Raw genomic sequence first — 21,247 nt, 5'->3', positions numbered from 1 at the left:
TTTTTCGGTTATATAAAAAATTCTGTAATATATAGAAAATCGTTTTGATGAAAATTTTGCAAAATATATACTAATTCGAACAAATAAAAATTCGACTCAAAAATAATTATGACCAATGTAATTCCCCATAAAATAACAATTCTAACTTGTAATGATTTATAGAATACAATCATGTGTCCTAAAATTGCAGTGTTTCAAAAAATAATTATTTGACGCAAGATAATGTAGTTCAACATAATTTTTTCCGAAAATTGTCTAATCATATATCTTCAAAAATTGATTGAAATTAATTTTTATTATATTTTAGTTTGTGCATTAAAAACATCTAGATAAAAATCATTTTTTAAATTGAGATTAAAAAAAAGAAATGTAACAAAAATTTAAAATAAATTTGCAAACATTTTGAGTGGAAGAAAAATTTCACTCTATATGTGAAACTGTTCCTGTGTAGAATGGAAAAAAAAATTACAATCGTCCATGCTTAAGAAAAAACTGTTTTTTTTATTTATATATTTTTTTGTTTTTAGTTAGTCAATTGTTATTTTTTTTTTTTATTTAGAAAACAAAAAATCTTCAGTTGTAGGGAACATTCTGAAAAAAATAAAATATTTATAAACAGGAAAATTATAAAATAAATTATTTTTTATAAGAGGGATTTCAGGTGAAGTGATCATGGTGAAAAAAAATTTCTCCAATCGATTTCTCATGTTCATACAAGGGTAATTTTTAGTTCTATTGGATTCTATTATTATTATTGTAATTGTTCGTAAAAAAAATGTTTCTATTCGGACGAATATTAGAGGTGAAAGTTTTTGAAATATTATTTAAATAATAATTTGTTTCTTATGTAATGAAAAAAAAATTCAATATCAGTTTCAATAGCTTTTTTGATGTCCTTTCGATTTGAAAAATGCATTTTTGAAAAAAAATATGTTGGCCTAAAAAAATTTGATTTTTTTTTTAAATGCATTTTACCAATCGAAAGGGCGTAAAAAATCTATCAAAACTGATATTGAAAAAAATATTTCAGTATTTATAATAAAAAAAAAAATTACGTAAACATGAGCGCGTTTAAAAAGAAACGTTTTTTCACCTTGATCACTTCACTTAAAATCCCCAATAAATAAATTTTTTTTTCTTTTTGAATAAAATTAAATTTTATTTGAAAATCTGATTACAAATTTAGTCCTTAATTTCTATGTAACTAAATTTAATTTTCATCTTACATTTTTAATTATTAATTTATTATACCACATAAATAACACTTGTAAGTGAAATTCAGTCATTTCTATATAATGTATAACTAAATTTTTTAAAATAAAGTCATAGAATATTAATTTAAAAAAATATAATATGTATAAAATAAAATAAAATTATAAAATTTTTAAATAAAAATAATTTTTCTAATTCAATATTAATATAAACGATCATTTCAAATGATTAAATTTTTTTTAAAAAAATCAATAATTTAAAGAATAATTTCATATATATATATATACAATAATCAACATAATATAATTAATATTGAAGTTGTTTCGGTGTTGAATGCGAAAAATTTGCATGTGTCGAAATAGGTGTCATTTGATGTATCGCTGTTTTGTGTTTAAGTAAATGATGTTTATGCATAAAACGATTAAAACAAATGTCACACGTGAATTGTGGCATTTTGCCACATTCAATTCTTTGATGTTTCAAAAGTGATTCCTTCCATTTGTATCCTTTGCCACAGGTTTCACAATTATAAAGTTTTTTCACTTCTAACGATGAATTTTCAACACTAGAAAATGTTTGATATGAAAATTGATACATATGCGTTGGATATTGTCGATGTATTTTGAAACCTGAAATAAAAAAACACAAATCATTGTTAGTCATTTTTTTTTTTTATTTAGGTAGAAAAAAACGAATTTTTGTACATATACAAAAACAACTATAAGAAACATTACTTAACGTGTATATACATTGTAATTTAAATAAATTTTTTAAATTTTGACAGACATTAAATTAAATAGGAAAAACATGAAATAATAATACATATATGTAAAAAAACATGTAAAATATTTTTTTTGAGTATTATCTAAATCACTGTAAACTTGATGGTATCATTTTGGAATGCAACGTTTTGATTCGATATAAGGTATCAAATTGATCCAAATATTTGGATCATTTTCATGAAATGATCCAGAATATGGGCTCATTTTTTGATACCTGAATTGGTATCAAAGTATAACTGTCATGGCTGGCATGCCCTTTATTGACAAGTTTATTAATTAATTTATTCACTGCACTGAATATTCAGATATTAAAAATACTTTTATTATGAATTTTAAGAAAGAGAGAAGCGAAAACTTATAAATTGCGAGCAATTAAATAAGAAAAAATTTATTTCGAAATAAAATGAAATACACTAATCTTTATTTATGTTTATCACATAAGATTTAAGTTAAGTTTCAACACTTGAAAATTTTTAATTATTTTTGTGGTTCAAATAATTATCAATAATTTATTTATTATAAATGAACAAAATTTAAGTAATGCACGCTTGATAAATATTTCTAATGCGTTGTCAATTAATGCAATTAATAATTTCCTATTACACAATATCATAATCGACATATATGACATTTGTAACCAAACAGGGTTGGGAAACATGAGCCCAAAATATGTTCGTCCAAAGCAGAGTTGGGTAGGATTGAAATTCGCTTTGGACGAATATATTTTGGGCTCTTGTTTCTCAACCCTGTTTGTTTACAAATGTCATATATATCGATTATGATATTGTGTAATAGGAAATTATTAATTGACAACGCATTAGAAATATTTATCAAGCGTGCATTGCTTAAATTTTGTTCATTTATAATAAATAAATTATTGATAATTATTTGAACCATAAAAATAATTAAAAATTTTCAAGTGTTGTGAACTTAACTTAAATCTTATGTGATAAATATAAATAAAGGTTAGTGTATTTGATTTTATTTCGAAATAAATTTTTTCTTATTTAATTGCTCGCAATTTATAAGTTTTCGCTTCTCTCTTTCTTAAAATTCATAATAGAAGTATTTTTAATATCTGAATATTCAGTGCAGTGAATAAATGAATTAATAAACTTGTCAATAAGAGCATGCCAGCCATGACAGTTATACTTTGATACCAATTCAGGTATCAAAAAATGAGCCCATATTCTGGATCATTTCTTGAAAATGATCCAAATATTTGGATCAATTTGATACCTTATATATCGAATCAAAACGTTGCATGAGTTGATCTTCATTCTTCCTAAGAAGAACGTAATATATCCTCAATATCAAGGTAATATTACACGTGAGATTCGTAATATAACGCTGTAATATTACAGTAATCTTACAGTGATCTTAAAATGTCCGCCTCAAGGTAATATTACCGGGAATATTACTGTAATATTAACGGTAATGTTACAGTAATATTACTGTAATATTAACGGTAATGTTACAGTAATATTACTGTAATATTAACGGTAATGTTACAGTAATATTAACGGTAATATTACAGACTGATTTGAGTTATTCATAAAGCATAAAAAACATAAATATATTATAAGTCAATTTGGCTTGTTGGTAAAACTCTGGACTCGTGTGCTTTGAGTTCGGGGTTCGATTCCCTGGATGGGTAGATTTTTTTCGTAAAGAAATGTTCCCATAATATTACTGTAATATTCTCTTGTAATATTACGGTATAATATTACTGCAATATTACTGTAATATTACCTTAATATTAGCGCGTAATATTACAGTAACATTACCGGTAATATTACCTTGAGGCGGACATTTTAAGATCACTGTAAGATTACTGTAATATTACAACGTTATATTACGAATCTTACATGTAATATTACCTTGATATTGAGGTTATATTACGTGCTTCTTGGGTTGTATCAATTTGATACACACAAGAAAAATGTGATTTGAATTAGAATTTGTTTACTAATTTAAATTAGTGAAAATTTCTATTAATTTCTAGAAATTTTTCATTATAACTTTAGTAAAAAAAAATATTACTAAATCAAATAGTAATATTTTACTAAAAAATTAATAAAAATTTCTACTAATGTTTAGTCATTTTTCATTGAAACTTTAGTTAAATATTACTAAATCAAATAGTAATATTTCACTATTAGTAAAAATTTCTACTAATTTGAATTAGTTAACAAATTCTCAATATTATTCAAATTTAGAGACTAAGCAGAAGGTATAATATATTTTTTGGTAAATTACTTTGTAACTTAAATTAATATTAAAAATAAATAACGCAACACAATTTAGTTTAAATTCTTTTATTTACATTTATTGTAAATTCAAAGAAAAAATTTTTTTTTTATTTTGCAAAAATATATCCGATTTCTTCTTTCAATTTTTACCTTTTGTTATCGAATGTTTACTTTCTAAATTATCATATAGAGTAACTGCAATACCTGTAAAAAATAAAAATAATTAGTACAAAGAAATATAAAATAAACTGTGGTTGGAAAAAATGTTTTGTTAAAAAAAATTTTTTTAAAAATAAAATAAAAATACAAAAATTAAAGAAAACTAAATAATTAAGATTTTTATATTACTGTTATTTTTGTAAATCTTAAAAAAAAACTTTCATAATTATCAAATCTCGATTTATTTTTATGTTAAAAGTAAATTATATTTAGTTTAGTTAAAAATAAATTATATTTAGTTTAATTAAAAGTAAATTACATTTAGTTCAGTTAAAAATAAATAATATTTAATTTCAACAAAGAGAATAATTTTATTTAACTTTATTTAATAAAAAAATAAATTGAATCGATTTTTCAAATCAAAGCAAAAATTTAAAAAAAAGTTTAAGTTAATTTATTTTAATTATTGAAAAAAAAATTCACAAGAGGAATTTGAAAAAAAAACTCGTAACACTTCGTCTTTCTGAACTTTATTTTGCTCTAAATATAATACAAAGCTCTATACAATTATATTGTATAAAACAAAAACAATTATTTATTTCGTAAAGAATGTTTTAACTCATTATAAATATCTTTTCGGTTTACAAATTTTTTTTAAGTGAAATAAAAATCAAAATGGTACAATAGATTTGAAAAACAATGTAATATTTTTTTTTTTATAAAAAAATACGTCGTGTTCAAAATGCAAAACAAAGTAGAAAGATAATTATTTTTTTTTTAGCATAATTAATAATAATTTTCTATATATAATATTACAATAATATAAAAGACAAAAATAGTCATCCGTTGGCAAATACATGGCGAAAAAAAAAACGTAAAATTACAAGCTTTTGTTTATTATATGTACGTATATGAGGCGCTGAGCAAAAACAAAATTGTTTAGACATTTAAAATAATACTTGTAATTTGTTTTTGTATATTTAATGAAAAAATTAAATTAGGTGTAGACTTGTACTATATGTGTAAAAGCTAAATAAAAAAAGCTAACAAGTTTTGAAAACTAAAATTACAAATATAAATCAATTTGAAAAATTTTCTTTTTCATCGCGTATTAAACAAAAAATCTGTGAATATTAAAAAAAAAATTCTAATGAGAATTTTTTTTTACTTGAAATCATGTCGTCAAAATTATAAAATTAAATGCTAAAAAAATTATAATATTTACATTTTTGAATGTTAATAATATGAAATAAAATATAAAAAAAAAGTAAAGCATATAAAAATCGACAGCATCTTAAACATATTAAAAGTCATAGAAAATGTAAAAAAAAAAATAAATAAAAATGGCAGTATATCATCAGAGATTATTATTATATATGGACGTTGACAAAGTGGAGCGCATGAAAATTACCTATACAAAATACATTAGTTAAAAATTTTATTTCGCAGAATTCATAACTTTACTTTTTATTTAAAAGAATTCTAATTTTACAGAATTTTATTTTAGCAGAATTTTAATTTATCAGAATTTTTATTCAATATAAAATTTTTACAATGCTGAAGTTCACAACGATTACGATCAACGATTTTTTAAATAAAATATTTTTTTCAATGCAAAATTCTACGAATTTTCAACTTACGAATATATTTTGTGCAATATTTACTGATAAAAAAAAAACGAAAATTCGGCAAAATGTAAATTCTGATTTTTAAAAATTTGAATCATTTAAAATTCTTTTTGAATGAAAATTCTGCTAAATTAAAATTCGATTAAATTAGAATTATTTTCAACAAATTTGATAACAAAAATTCTGTGAAATAAAAATTTTGTTAAATAAAAATTCGGTGACTTTTAAAAATTCGTTTAAATGAAAATTCAACTAAAACAAAATTTTACCCTCTGAATTTCTTTGAAACGAAAATTTTTTATGTAATTTTCATCCGCCCAGGCAAATTGTTGCTCACAATAAAATTAATGAAAGAAGTACAGAGAAATACTTTTTCTGTCAAGGAAGTTTTTTTTTTTTCTAAACATAACAATCAAACTTCAAAAAAATCACTCGAGACAAAACAATTAAAAATTGCACCATTTCTCATACATACACTACAAAAGCGCAGTTATTTACTTTCTTAAACAGAATTTCATACAAACAATTTCCGTACTTCTCAAAAACTATTCTGCAAAATGTCATTTATTATTATAATACTATTTAATTAAAAAAAAAAAATCTGGACTTACTCAGCGCCTCTTTGTTTTTTATAATAGCCTAAAATCTAAATTGTATCTGAAGGCACTTAATACAAGGCTCTCACATTTTTATTTAAAAATCTAATCGCTATAGCTTTTTTCGCGTGAAAAATGGAATTTTTTTTTTTTCGTACATGGTGTCATTTGTTTATACGGTTTTGCCTCACAAGTACAATAATATAATATGTTTATATATATATAATCAAAAGCAAATTTAAAATCGACATTAACGATAATAACATAACTTCGGCTCGTTATGGAAAATAGTCCTAACATATAACAAAATCATTTTAACATTGTTTATCTCGAAATTTGATTCCCAAAAAACAATTTTTTTATTTAAAGAAAAAAAAAATTTTTTTTCAGAGCTATGCTCTGCTATAGGTGTTGTGTTCAAAAAATAAAATTTTCTCTAAAAAAAAAAACATACTTTTTAAACATTTTTAAAAATAATTTGTCAATTTTATAATTTCAATTTTTTGTCGTAAAAAATCGGGACAAAATTTGTTTTAAAAATCATTAATTAGAATTATCATTTTATGGAATTTCATTTGTCATAATTATTTTTGAGTCGAATTTTTATTTCTTCGAATTAGTATCATAGAAAAAAGTTGGACTCATATTTGTTGTATCTCAAAATGAATTCATGCTAAATGACATAGAACGTGGCGCCATCTGCCTGTCTCATTTTTGATGCGTATCAAATTGAATATAAATTTTGTACTCAATTTGAGATTAGGTTTTTTTTCTGTGATTTTGCAGAATTTTCATCAAAACGATTTTCTATATTACAGAATTTTTATATAACTGAAAATTCACTTCACAGAATTTTTTTTTCTTCGAAATTTTATTTGTCAGAATTTTTATTTACTGGAATTTTCATTTAACATAATGGACATTTTAAAGAATTTTTATTCAGTAGAATTTCATTGCATATCATTTTCTTCCAGATGAATTTCCATTTGTTCAAAATTATTATTTGATAGAATTTCCATACAACAGAATTTTTACTTAACCGAAAAATTATTTAACAGAATTTCTAATTGATAGAATTTTCATTTGTCCGAAATTGCAAATGGCTAAACAAACAATCGACAGAAAGATTTCGGCGCGATTTTTAAAATTTATCAATCAAAAATTACTGATAAAATTGTGATTGGTTGATTTTAAAAATTGCGCCGAAATCTTTCTGTCGATTATTTGTTCGGCCATTTGCAATTTTGGACAAATGAAAATTGTATCAATTAGAAATTCTGTTAAATGATTTTTCGGTTAAGTAAAAATTCTGTAGTATGAAAAATCAGTTAAATGGAAATTCTATCAAACAATAATTCGAACAAATGGAAATTCATCTGAAAGAAAATTTTATTCAATGAAATTCTACACAATAAATATTCTTTAAAATCCCTATTATGTTAAATGAAAATTCGAGCAAATTGTGAAGTGAATTTTCGGTTATATAAAAATTGTGTAATATAGAAAATCGTTTTGATGAAAATTCTGCAAAAATACTAATTCGAAGAAATAAAAATTCAACTCAAAAATAATTATGACAAATGATTTTCCATAAAACGACAATTTTAACTAATGATTTTTAGAACATAATCATGTGTCCCAAAAAATCATACAAGTAAAAATGCATCTTAAAAAAAAACAGAATGTAATTTTATCACATTATGTAGATGAAATAATAATGTTCGTTTCACGAATACAATATAAATTTAGTTTTTAATATCACCATAAATGTTTTTTATATTAAAATAAAATGCGACGATCTCTTCTTTTTTTGCAAAATTTAGGTGTTTTCGTCGTGAAAATTAAATTTTTCTTTTTAAATAACGAAGTTATTAAAATTTTATTCATAACGCACCAGATTAATTTTTTTAAAAATTAATTAATAAATCCAATTTTTTTCCATATTATTATAATGAATCCAACACCAAGAGATATAATTTTTAAACCGCCAATATTTTCGCATTTTATAATTAGATTTCTAATTAAGCATATATAATAATTAATAAGCCAGACTATACAATGTCTTTAATTAATAATTATAAAAAAAACGGATACAAGTAGAGGTTTATAATTTGCTTAAATTTCTAATATCTCTTTTTCCTTCCAGTATATAATTATAATTATATTTCATTTTAACAAATTTTTAATCTCGTTTTTAATAATTGTATAATTATTTTCAAGGCACGTGTATTTCAAAAGACGTCTTGAATATTTTGTTTTGTTTTAAAAAACAATTTTTCGCTTTTTCGCAAAAAGTCAAGCTTTAAGAAAAAAATTTAGATTTTTCTATAAAAAATTATGTTCTCTATAAAAATTCTGTAGAAAAAGAGGTGCACTGGAAGAAATTTCTAAATTTTTTTTATTCTTTTGTTTCTATATCTTATTAATAGTCTAATAATCTCCATTTGGATGATGATAATATTATCGACGATATAATTATAATATTGATTATAAATCGTCATTAGACGTTTATTTTTTTTTTAAGGCCTCTCGAGGCACTTAAGTGTTTTTTTTGTGTCTTCAAGATATTTCTTTATTTTAGTATAATATATAAATTGTATAATTATAAACAATTGTATATATTGTTTATAAATCCTACCGCTTTCATTCTTATTTCAAAGAAAATAAAAAAAAAAAACACTAGAAATTCTAAAATATTTTTCATTACCTAGGGATATTTTTAAAGAAGCATTCTATGTAGATCTTAAAAAATAATAATTATATATATATGTATAAAAAAAAGATGGCGTAGAACTAAGTTTACAATCTTCTGAGACTTTTTTTTCCTTAAATATATGAGTAGTTTTCATAAAACTATTGTCTATGTGCGATGTCATGAGAAATTTATTTATTTTTTGAAGTAATTTTTCCAATTTACTTGAAACTTTGTAATATTATATTTATGATAAGTGTAATTTGAAATTTATATCCAGGGATTATTATTAAAGTAAACTCGATCAGTAAAAAGGTAAAACAAAACAAATTTATGTCATTATTTGAAGTTTTGCTACATTTCGATGGCACACAAATAACTATTAATAGTTATTTGTGTGCCATCGAAATGTAGCAAAACTTCAAATAATGACATAAATTTGTTTTGTTTTACCTTTTTACTGATCGAGTTTACTTTTTTTTTTATTAAAGTTTGCGATTACGAAATTGAAAAAATTTTGATGGAAATATTCTTTGCGTTACACTGTTTTATATTTCAGAAAAACAAAATGGTAAAATCTTCGATTTTTATTGAAAAACTTTAGACTGTTTGACAAAACTTTTGCAATTGACTAAGGTCTAAGCACAATAGAAACGTTTCAGGAACCGTAATCGCAAATGGAAGAATTAGTAAGAGAAGAACAACAATATATGACTATCCTTCTCTAACTCATTCTTCCGTTTACGATTGCGATTGCAATTACGTTTCTATTCTGCTCAGGCCTTTAATCAGCTGACAGAAACTGCGCGCGTTGTTTACGATATTAAGGTGATTCTCCAATGGAAATTTTAATGGGTTGGCTTCCATTGTTCTCACTCGACATTTGTCATAATTCTCGTCAACAACCACACCCTGCTCTCGTGAAAATTTAGTGACTTTATAGTAACTTTTAGTTTCAATTAGAATTTCACTAAATTTTCACTAGAGCAGGGTGCGGTTGTTGACCAAGAATTTCATTAGAGCCAATCAAAATCAATGATTCTCCGTGAAAATTCAATCCAGCTGATTGCTTGACCAAAATACTAGAGGTATAAAAGCACTTTTAACCCGCAGCTATTATTGAAGATGAAGCCTAATGGCAGAAAAAGCTCATTGGTAAAAAAAGGCGCTTTTATTTAAAATTCTTTAATTTAAAAAACCGTTTAGAAAACAATAAACCAAATTGTGATTGTCAAATTTATTAAAAATAATTTAAATGATATTTTATCGATTATTCCGAGTCAAAGCACAGAAAATTAAAAGGCATTAAAATAAGCTGCAACGCTTCTTATTTTTATCCAATTTTGCTTATTTTAATCCATTTTGGTATTAAAATAAGCAAAATTGGATTAAAATAAGAAGCGTTGCAGCTTATTTTAATGCATTTTAATTTTCTGTGAGTAGAAAATACCATCGAGGGATAAATTCAAAGTTATATATTTAAAATTTATTGTTTTCATGTTTAATTATGATATTTTTTAATGAACATTAATTTTTAAAAATTATTTTGAAATTAATTTTTAGTAGGAATTGGAATTGACTAAAGTTTAATACGCCATCTGGTGTTTACCTACTTTGGACAAACATTTTCCTTTATCGTCTTTCTTTAATTAACACGAGCGAAAGAGAAATAAAAACCAAAATGTCTGACGAAGTAGGTAAAAGTCACTAGACCGCCAATCCCAATAATTTTGCTTATTAATTTTCACGTCAACTACCGCACCCTGCTCTAGTAAAAATTTAGTAACTTTTAATTTTAACAATAAAGTCAGTAAATTCTTACTAGAGCAGGGTGCGGTAGTTGACGAGAATTATCACAAATGGCGAGTGGTGACAATGGAAATTACAACCAATTTTGTAAATGGCAGAGCAGAATAGAAACGTAACCGGAATCGCAAACGCAACCGAAAGAATGAGTTAGAGAAGGATAGATAGATTGTTTGTCCTTCTTTAACTTATTCTTCCGGTTGCGTTTACGATTCTAGTTATGTTTCTATTCTGCTCAGGCCTTAAAGCATATTTTGTAACTAGATAATGAGTGTGAAAGAAATAAAGATATACGTTTGTTCTCCTCGCACTCATGGTCTAGTTACAAAAATTTGACGCTTTAAGGCCTAAGCACAATAGAATCGTAACCGGTATCGTAATTGCAAACGGAAGAATTAGTAAGAGAAGAACAACAATATATGACTATCCTTCTCTAACCCATTCTTTCGTTAACTAAAAATTCGCTATAGAGTTATGTGTCAATAAACAATTGTTTTTACTAAAAAAAAGTTGATTTTCTGAAACTTTATAATAAATATTACCGCAAGTTTCAAAATAAATTGGTGAAATTTTTCCGAAAAATCGTAAATTCCTCCTAGACTTGCACCTATAAAAAAAAGAGGACGTTTGTGTAATGTGTTTCGCATAATAAAAATAAGTTTACGAAAAAAAAAACACCCAGAAGCAAAAACGAAAGTATTTTTTTGTATTGTATTTTTTTATGTATTACTATTATTATACATAAATATATTTCTATTTGTATATTCGGTGGTACTGAGGGGGGGTATTTGGGTTTAAGACTACTTAGTATATATAATATATAATACATTTTGTGTACAGCCCTAGGGAATATCTTGCAGTCCATCATCATTGAAATATTGATGATTTTGATTCTTGGCCTATAGTAATTGTAAAAGGGGGGAATGGGGGGTAATCAAGCGTAAAAAATATCGACAGGAACAATACTACTTTAATAAATTAATACTTGTTTAGCGTTCTGGGACTTTTTTTTTTTTCATAATTTTTTCTAATAATTTTCATCGATCCAAATATTATTAATGCAAAATTTTTAAATGCTATTTTATTATATTTATATGAAAAAACAGTCTTTTGTTCCAAGTCACTTGGAATATGGAAATGATTCGGTTTTTTTATCAGCTAAAATATTATAGTTCTTGACTAAAAAAAAAAAAAAAGCTTAGTAAAGTGGACTCTATTATAAAAATATATAACTAAATGCATTATATAGGAATCACTCGTTTCTTGTATATTTATTTTCTATTTATATATATTTATATGACAGTCTGAGAAGTGAGAATCACAAAATTATATATTGTATAATATGTCTTGTTTATATAAACCTAGCTTTAAAATAATAAAAAATACCTATTATATGTATCTGTAGAAAAATATTCTTAAACTCTATTTTTTTTTTTTTTATTCATGTTTGCTTTAATAAGGAACTTAAGCTGGAAGAAAAATCTCATTTAATATTAATATATTGTTGAGAAAATTAATTATTTCCAATATTATTGCACGGAAAAAACAAACTAACTATTTTAGCACCAAATTGCTTTATCCTTTAATAGTATATAATTTCGTTTACCTATTAAAGTATGAAATAATGCTTTTTTAGTTTAAAGTAAGTCCATACTAAATAAGTATAATGGTTATACTCTTATAGTAATAGTGACGTACTTTAAAAGCATAAAATGTAAAATAGCAAGAGCTTCTTCCTTTTTGGTGGACAAATTCTTGTAACCTGCGTTTTGGCCTATATCGATATATCGAAATATCGATGGTTGGAAAGGGAGGGAGGCGTGGCCAATACGCAGGTTGCAAGAATTTATCCACCAAAAAGGAAGAAGCTCTTGCTATTTTACATTTTATGCTTTTAAAGTACGTCACTAATGACACTGAAGTTACCAACGTTGAATCGACGAAAAGAATTTTCTTTTTCCTAAGATTGAATATTTCCTCGCCTTAATTGAGAATTTTTAGTATTTAAGAATGTATTCGGGACCAAAATAAAGAAGTTTCAATTAAAAAAAATTGGTCCTTGGCCTTTAAACTAATCTGAAAACGAAAAATTCGTTCGTCGATTCGTCGAATCAACGTTGGTAACTTCAGCGTCATCGTCACTATTACTATAAGAGTATAACCATTATACTTATTTAATATGGACTTACTTTAAACTAAAAAAGCATTATTTCATACTTTAATAGGTAAACGAAATTGCATACTAATAAAGGATAAAGTAGTTTGGTGCTAAAATAGTTAGTTTGTTTTTTCTGTGTGCCATTTTGAAAGAAAAAATTGGCATAAATTATAAAATTTTGTTTTCAACGAATTCCTCATTTTTTTTTTTTTGGAATAATTTAAGATTTTTGTTTCCATCATGAAATATTCTATCTAGTTTGCATTAATTGGATCGATGAAAAAAATTTCACGATATTATTGAAAAAAAATATGAATTTTTATAAAAATAAACACACAAAACGTCCAACGCAAAAAATTTGCTTGCTGAGAATATTTGTTACAAAAGTTTTTTTAGATTTAAAAAACTCGGGGTGATCTTTTTAAATTTTTTATGAATATATTATACTTATGTCTAATCGATATTTAAATATATATATATATAACTTATTTGTAAATTTTTTTTTTTTTTTTAGTAAAATTCTCACAGGCACGATGATATCTAATTTTTTTTCAATTTATAGTTTAAAAAAGATTTAAAAATAATAAAAAAAAAAGTTGTACTAATTTTTAAAAACTATATCATATATTTATTATATTATTTATTTTAATTTTTAAAAAAACAATACATTAACAAGTATCACTCGTAAGATCCCATCTTCATGTATAAAGCTACTCAATTCTTGTTCCATTTATCACAGATCCATTCCATTTTTTTTTCTCATTTTTAAATAAACCCTATAAGATCATGAAAATTTTTTTTTTTTTATATATTGACTTAAAAATTAGTATCGAAATTTTAGAAATATAAATTTTTTTTCATCGTGCCTACTATTTTTTAATTTTAACCTAATTTTTTTAGTCTAATCATTTTTAAAAAGATATATATATATATATAATTTTACGTACTCTAGAATTAGTTATTTTTAAATAACCCAAAAAGTACAATATATAATGGTTATAATATCATCATCCGAATTTGGAAATATTTTATTTAAAAAAAAAAAAAAAATAATAATCTTCATAGAACGATTTAATTTTTTTTTCAATAAAGTTGAAATTATATAGTTTGGAAAATAATTATAAAATCCTTATAGGATTATAAATAATTATTTCTTATAAAAATTACGAGTCTTTGTGAAGATTATATATATTTCCATTTTTTTATTCCACTTTTTTTTTTTAGTTTCATTTTTTATTTCAAAATTAAAAGTAATTTTTCAATAAAATATTTAATTTTCAGATTACCCCGAGTGAATAATAATAATAATAATAAAAAATGTAAATTGTATTCTCTTTTTCGAATAGACTACAAATTAGAGCAAATAGAAAGAGAGTTAAAAACATTTAAAATCGAAAAAAGAGGACAATTTTTTGTTTTTACTATTATATACTTTCCTATTAAACGCGCAGAGGAAAAGATTTTGTAAATATTTTCTTCCTTTTTTTTTGTCACTATCAAAAATTTCTTTCATTTATTGAGAAGTAAACTCTTTTTTCATTTTGTAATTTTTTTTTTTTTTGTTAAAAAATTCTAGTAAATTTCTATAAAAAATGAGTTGAAACTCTAAAAACTAGTTTCCTTTTTTTTTGAATTAATTTGAATAATAATAATAATAATAATAACTAAATATAAATAATAAATAGTAACTATTATTATCAATTATTATTAATAACAATTATGATAATTATTATTCATTAATATAATAATTATTTTCAATTATAATAATTATTTTTAATTATTATCTTTCTAAATTTGAATTAGTGAAAAGTGAGCTACTAATTCGAATTAGTAAGAATTTTTTACTAATTTTTAGTAATTTAGTAGTTGATTTAGTAGTTTTAAATTTTTTACTAAAGTTTTAGTAAAAAGTGACTAAAAATTAGTAAAAATTCTTATACTAATTTAAATTTTTCACTAATTCAGATTTAGAGAGATAATAATTATTTTTAATTATAATAATTCATATTATTGTAAATAATTCAATATTAGTTCGTCTGTATTAATTTCTTAAAATCAAGAAAAAATTATGACAATTTATTTCTAAATAAACGAAAGATCTAATAAAGCCATGAATATTAAAAAAAAAAGCTATAAGACAAAAATTGTCTTATATTTTGATATTCAAAATTGTAAAATTTTTGCGAAGCTCTCGCATATCTTCTAAATTACTTTTTTTTATATCATTCGATGATAGATAGTGATTTTTTGATGAAAAAAAAAATGTTTTTTTTCTTTCTTTTTCTTTTTTTTTTATACCAGTTCCTGCTGGTAAAGTTTTTCTTTGTGCATACGCTCCATGTGACGAGCGATGTGCATTTTTTGTTTCGCCTTATAACTGCAATGTGGACAATGAAATTGTGGTGGTCTACCGCATTCCCATTTTTGATGATTTCGAAGGCTGCTTTTTAATTTATAAACCCGGCCACAAGCCTGACAGCTGAATCCCTCAGGATTTGATGATGACAAACTTAATCCTTTTCCCAAACTTGATGTTGATCGCCACATTATTGAGGGTACTACGGACAATCTTTGAATAGCCGCTGCCCATTTCAAACTTGTGATACTTAAATCTTCAGCTGGAACACAAGATTCCAGTTTTGTTAGTGTTTTATTAAAATTTGTTTAAAAAAATAAAAAAAAAATTTTTTTTTTTTTGAAAAATTAAAAAGAAAATTTTCTTCTGATATGCTGGAGAAAAAAGAGAATTTTTGTTTAAATTTTAAAGCGAATTCCCAAGTTAATGTGTTTTGCATTCCAAGAGGGTAGAAAAAAGTTTTTTTTTTTTTTTTTTGAGACTACTGAGTAGAAAAAAAATTTAAGATTCTAATTATATGCATGCTATTGTGCGTCTTTTTTTTAAATTAATGATTGAGGAAAATTAAAAGAAAACAAAATTTTTTTAATTATTTCTTTTTTTGTACCAATTTTCCAAACTAATTAAAACTTCTTAAGGTTTTTCTATAGTTGAAAAATTTGATTTTCTTTAAATTTCAAACAAATGTTTTTTTTGTATTTTTTAGCTGTGGTAATAATTTTAGAACCATTTGCAATGACAGAAAACGAAATTTTTTAAAGAAAATTTATTTGATTTAAAAAAAAAATTGTTTAATTTAAAGAAATACTTTTTCAATTTCAGAGTTTTATTTAGAATAAAAAAAATTTCTTTAAATTAAAGAAAACATTTCTTTGATCCTATATAAAAAAAAAATACTTTTTTGATTCGAAGAAACATTTTTCTGAGTGTATATTATAAATAATACAATAATAATATTAATAATAATAAGAATATTTTTTTAAAAAATTACTCATCCAACTTAATCCAAATGTAAAAATTAAAATTTGGACCAATAATTGAATTTATGGCATTGCAGAAATTTTTGAAATTTTTATCACAGTTAATAAATATATAAACATTTTTTTAAATCACCCTTGTAAAAATAAGTTGTATATTTTATATTAACGAAGTATATGTAGTTTTTTTTTAAATGGTAATTTGGAAAAAAATTTGGAAGAAAAATTTTCTAAAAGTTAGTTAAGCATGCCTAGTTTCTACAATTTTAAGAAAATAGTTCGCCTAAGAAACTCTTTAACTAAAGCTGAGAGTAATGCAAAAATTTTATAAAAATAATTTTCTATAAAATATACATAATTTTTTTTTTTTTTTTTTTGTAAACCTAAGAAACTTTTTTATTCAGTAATAGAGGAAAAATTTTGAATAAAAAGATAATTAAATTTTAAGTCAATAATATATGAAAATAATTTTTAATAATATATAGGGAATAACGGGGCAAAGGTTTTTCTTTTTTTTTTATCCCTGTTTTAAAAATATTACATAATTTATAACAATAATTTAGAAATAGAGGGAATTTTTTTTTATTAAATCAAATTGTTGTATGGAAAAGAAATATATACTATAATTTTTAAAATTTATTTATTCTTTTTTTTGGGATTTTCTGAATAAAAATATAACTCCTAATTAGGTCCTGATGTATTTTTTGTCAAATTTCTTAATTCAAATCAATTAATCGTGTTGTTATTCCAATCCTTTGATCATCCTTATTGGCTTCTTACCTAAAAATAAAAAAAATATGTATTTAGATGTGTTCAGAAAAAAAATTGTTTTCTAAAAAATAAATAAATAAATTATTTAAATGATTAAACAAATGTATAAGACAAATATTATTTATTTGACTCAATATATAGAATACATTTTTATTATTGACAAATTTTAATATACAAGTGTTGTTGTATTTTCATTAAACTATTATAATTAGATACACTATTTTTTGTGTTTGCGCTTTGTTTTATTATTTTGAAGATATAAATATAGATTATCATTTTTTTCTAAATTTTAGTAAGAAAAAGTTATTGCATTATATTTCAGTATTTAATTTTAAAGAAATTTTTATTTTTTTATTTCAATTCATATATTTTTTTTTAAATTCACTAATCCGAGAATCTAAAATATTTAAAGAAATTAAGATTTACGTCCTTAATTTCTAGTTTTTTTTTCTTTGGCGATTATTTGGTTTCTTTTTAGTTCGCTTATATTTATAAATAATTCAGTAAGTTTAGAACAAGAAATTTCAATTTAAATATTAAATAATTTCAAAAACTAAAATCGAATATTAAAATTGTTTCCCTTAATACATAGACTTATTGAAAATTTACAAAAATCTTGCACTTTGACTTGCTTGGATTCACAAAAAACGTAGTTTTGTGTTTAAAAAAAATATTTTAAAAAATTAAAAAAATTTTTTTTTTAATATTTTAAAAAAATATTTGATATTTTTATTTATTTGCTTTATTATTTATTTTTTGTATTTTATTTAACATTTTAAGTTAACTCAATATTACACGGAAAAATATTATTACCAAACAAATGTGTCAATATTAATTCAAAAAGCAGAAAATTATTTTTCCAATCACTTGTTCATCTTAGCTGGTAGGTTAATGTTCTCAATTTCTGTGCGTCGAACCCGGGTTCGATTCTTCGTACCTCAATGATTTTTTCCGGTATAATAATATTAAATTAACTTAATGAGATAGATCAAACTTAAAGAATGGTTCTTTAACGCAAACAAAAATTTAATAAAAAATAATTTCTAACAATTTTAGAAGATTTAGTTATATAATTTTCGAAAAAAAAAATATAACAATCGTAAACTTTTTTCAATTATTAAAAAAATATATTGTTAAAAAATTATATTTTTTTTGATTATTTTTTTATAATATTACGCCAACCCCCCGTTTTTTTTTATTTTTTTTGTAGATGTCCTTATGACCTATTTTGAGTTTGTTTGGCCAATTTCTGGAATTTAAAACTATTATTAATATTTTATTATTTATTTTTTTAAATGTTATTTATGATTTTTATTAATAATAATTTTTATTATTTTTAATTTTTAAAACAAAATTTATCTAATTTTTTTCATTTTCCTGACAAAATTTGACCTACATTTTAGGTTATGTTCGTTTTTTGGTATTTTTCCTCCAAAATTTGACCTAAATTTTGTGGTTATGTTTGTTTTTTGGCCGTTTTTTGCCAAATTTTTGCCTAAATTTTGAAGTTACGTTTGTTTCTTTGACGTCTCCCGTCAAAATAACATAACCTCAATATTTAGATCATTTTTGGCCGAAAATCCACCACCCTCTCAACGTAAGGAAGGGGGGGTGGGCTTGCGACTATATTCAGAGTTTTGAAACGAACATAACCTCTAAATTTAGGTGATTTTTGGCAGGAAATCCACTCCCTCAACGGGGTTGGAGGGAGGGGAGGGGGGATTTGCGGCTATATTCAGAGTCTTGAAACAGCGGTGGCGATATCTTTTTGTAATATAGGTAGATTTATTAAATAATTTTTTAACATACATTTAACAACTAAATAAAGTTTACGATTGTAGAGAATGTTTCAATAAGTAAATGTTGTGGACCTCCAAAAAAATTTTTTAATCCCATTTTTATCGTTTTTTGAAACAAAAAAAGTGGAATTTAAAAAAAAATTTTTTAGACGGTCCAGAACATAAAAATCACCCCCCCCTCCCCAGATAGCACGTAACCTTGCGGCAATCTTACCATGCAAGCTTGGGTCAGGTGGGACATTTCAAGATTGCGGCAATTTTTCCATGCAAAGTTGGCAATATTGCGCGGTAAGCTTGCCGCAAGGTTGCTGCATTCTTACATGCTATCTGGGCCTGTATATTAGATACACATTCATATAAAGTTACGTGTATATATTATATAATATAAAAAACGAAAAATATTTCACATTATTCCGGAAATACGTGAACAATTTGTTCAATAATTTTTGGTTGAGCTTTATGAAGATTTCGCAAATGTCTAGTTAAATGATGTTTACGCATAAATCGTTGTAAACAAATTAGACATTGAAATTTTGGTACAGTTCCACATTCTTTTTCATGTCTTCGCCATGATCGTGCCCTTTTATATTTATTGCCACATTTGCTACATGTATAATTGACATTATCATTAACTTGACTAACAATACGTTGTTGTTGTCGAATATTAAACGGAAGAACATTATCATTTAATATTCTTATTTCCAATGGTAAATCTTCAATTTCTTCATTATTCTTGAAATATATTCCTGAAAGAGAAACAATATTTTAATTCTGTTCTAATTGTATATTAAAAAAAAAATTATGTAAAAACATTACCAATTTTGCTTCACATTTATTATATATCTACTTTTTTGTTATTCTTAACCTAAAAAAAAATCATATACATATACAATACACAAAAATGCTCTTTCCTGATCTAAAACATAAATAAAAAAAATAAGCAAAATAAGTGCATAATTATTATAAAAATGATCAATGAAAATTTTGGTGCAGCAGTTGCTCCAAACGAAAAATTTCTATATTCAATTAACTTCATAGTAAATATTTACCATGAGTTTTTTTTATGAGTGAAGTTAACTGAATATAGAAATTTTTCGTTTGGGACAGCTGCTGCACCAAAATTATTTTTTCAGTTTGCAAAACAAATATAAGGAAAAAGGATTGAATAAAAAAAGCTTCTTTTGAATAATTCCCTCAACAGTGTACCTTTTATTATTAATAAAAAAAAAAACAATTATAAAGGTAACGACAAATATTAAATTCCCATAACGTATACAATGTTACCTTAACCCAGGACAAAAATACAATATATATTTAGTTTACAAAAAGTTTCTCTCTTAAAAATTAATAAATATAAAAGCATCGTGTAAGTATATAAAAAAAAAAACTTTATCCGCAAAATATTTTTAATAAAATTAAATCAGAACTTACACTGAAAAAAAATTAATTAAATAAATTCACTAAAAAATTTTACAAACAGTTTTTGTAAATATATTTTTTTTTTTTGTTGGTAAAAAATCAAATATTAAAAAATAGAATGAGTATATTATAAAACTTGTGGAGTGTCAACGCTGCTTACTCTTAAATACTGATTTAAAAAAATACTGCTTTTATATAACGAAGAAACATTAACATTTCCATTTTTCGATGAGATATATATATATATATATAATTTTTTCATTTAAAAAAAAAAATCTTAATATTTACCCTTTTCCATATACAAAAGTACAAAGTGCATTTTATATAATCAGACCAGTGACGTCTATATTATCATTATTATGTACAATTTATAACTTATATTCTAAAAAATAATTTTTTTCCCCCTTTTTCATTAAAAAATATTTGTTCTGTTTTTTCTAAAATTTTCAATGATATAAAAAATTTTGTATTGATAATAATCTCTTTTTATAATTAATCATTATGATAATAATCTTCATTTTTTTTTCATTTTAATTCTACAAACCTAATCAACGTAGACGTAGTAAAAGAAATACATTCACATTATTAGAAAAAATTCTTTGAAAATTTTAAAACTTTTTTTTTTTTAAAGATTTACAAT

At 23.3% G+C, this 21,247-nt stretch overlaps 2 protein-coding genes across 2 annotated transcripts; both read right to left on the bottom strand.

Annotated features, from left to right (window-relative positions):
• Nucleotides 1-1,518: 1,518 nt before the first annotated feature.
• On the bottom strand, nt 1,519-19,502 carry LOC127284858 (zinc finger protein 595-like). Its single transcript, XM_051310558.1, has 3 exons — nt 19,487-19,502; nt 15,619-15,903; nt 1,519-1,841 (listed from the first exon to the last, which is right to left on the bottom strand). Exons 1-3 carry the CDS (start codon nt 19,500-19,502, stop codon nt 1,519-1,521), a joined length of 624 nt encoding a protein of 207 aa, XP_051166515.1.
• LOC127284854 (longitudinals lacking protein, isoforms A/B/D/L-like) lies at nt 17,494-20,926 on the bottom strand. Its single transcript, XM_051310552.1, has 2 exons — nt 20,896-20,926; nt 17,494-19,934 (listed from the first exon to the last, which is right to left on the bottom strand). Exons 1-2 carry the CDS (start codon nt 20,924-20,926, stop codon nt 19,597-19,599), a joined length of 369 nt encoding a protein of 122 aa, XP_051166509.1. The 3' UTR covers nt 17,494-19,596.
• Nucleotides 20,927-21,247: the final 321 nt, after the last annotated feature.

This window comes from Leptopilina boulardi, unplaced genomic scaffold (assembly GCF_019393585.1).
Source record: "Leptopilina boulardi isolate dan_hultmark-lab unplaced genomic scaffold, ZJU_Lbou_2.1 LbouV2_121, whole genome shotgun sequence".
Classification (NCBI taxonomy): domain Eukaryota; kingdom Metazoa; phylum Arthropoda; class Insecta; order Hymenoptera; family Figitidae; genus Leptopilina; species Leptopilina boulardi.
This window is presented reverse-complemented; position numbering and strand designations above follow the sequence as displayed.

Bases quoted from the DNA above. Each gene is read 5' to 3' on its own strand.
- LOC127284858 (XM_051310558.1), bottom strand. The intron at 1,842-15,618 runs GTATGCACAAAG...TTTTTATTTCAG, and splicing joins CATCGCTCGTCACATGGAGC to GTTTCAAAATACATCGACAA.
- LOC127284854 (XM_051310552.1), bottom strand. From the start codon at position 20,926: ATGCACTTTGTACTTTTGTATATGGAAAAGG. The intron at 19,935-20,895 runs GTAAATATTAAG...TTTCTCTTTCAG, and splicing joins ACTTTTGTATATGGAAAAGG to GAATATATTTCAAGAATAAT.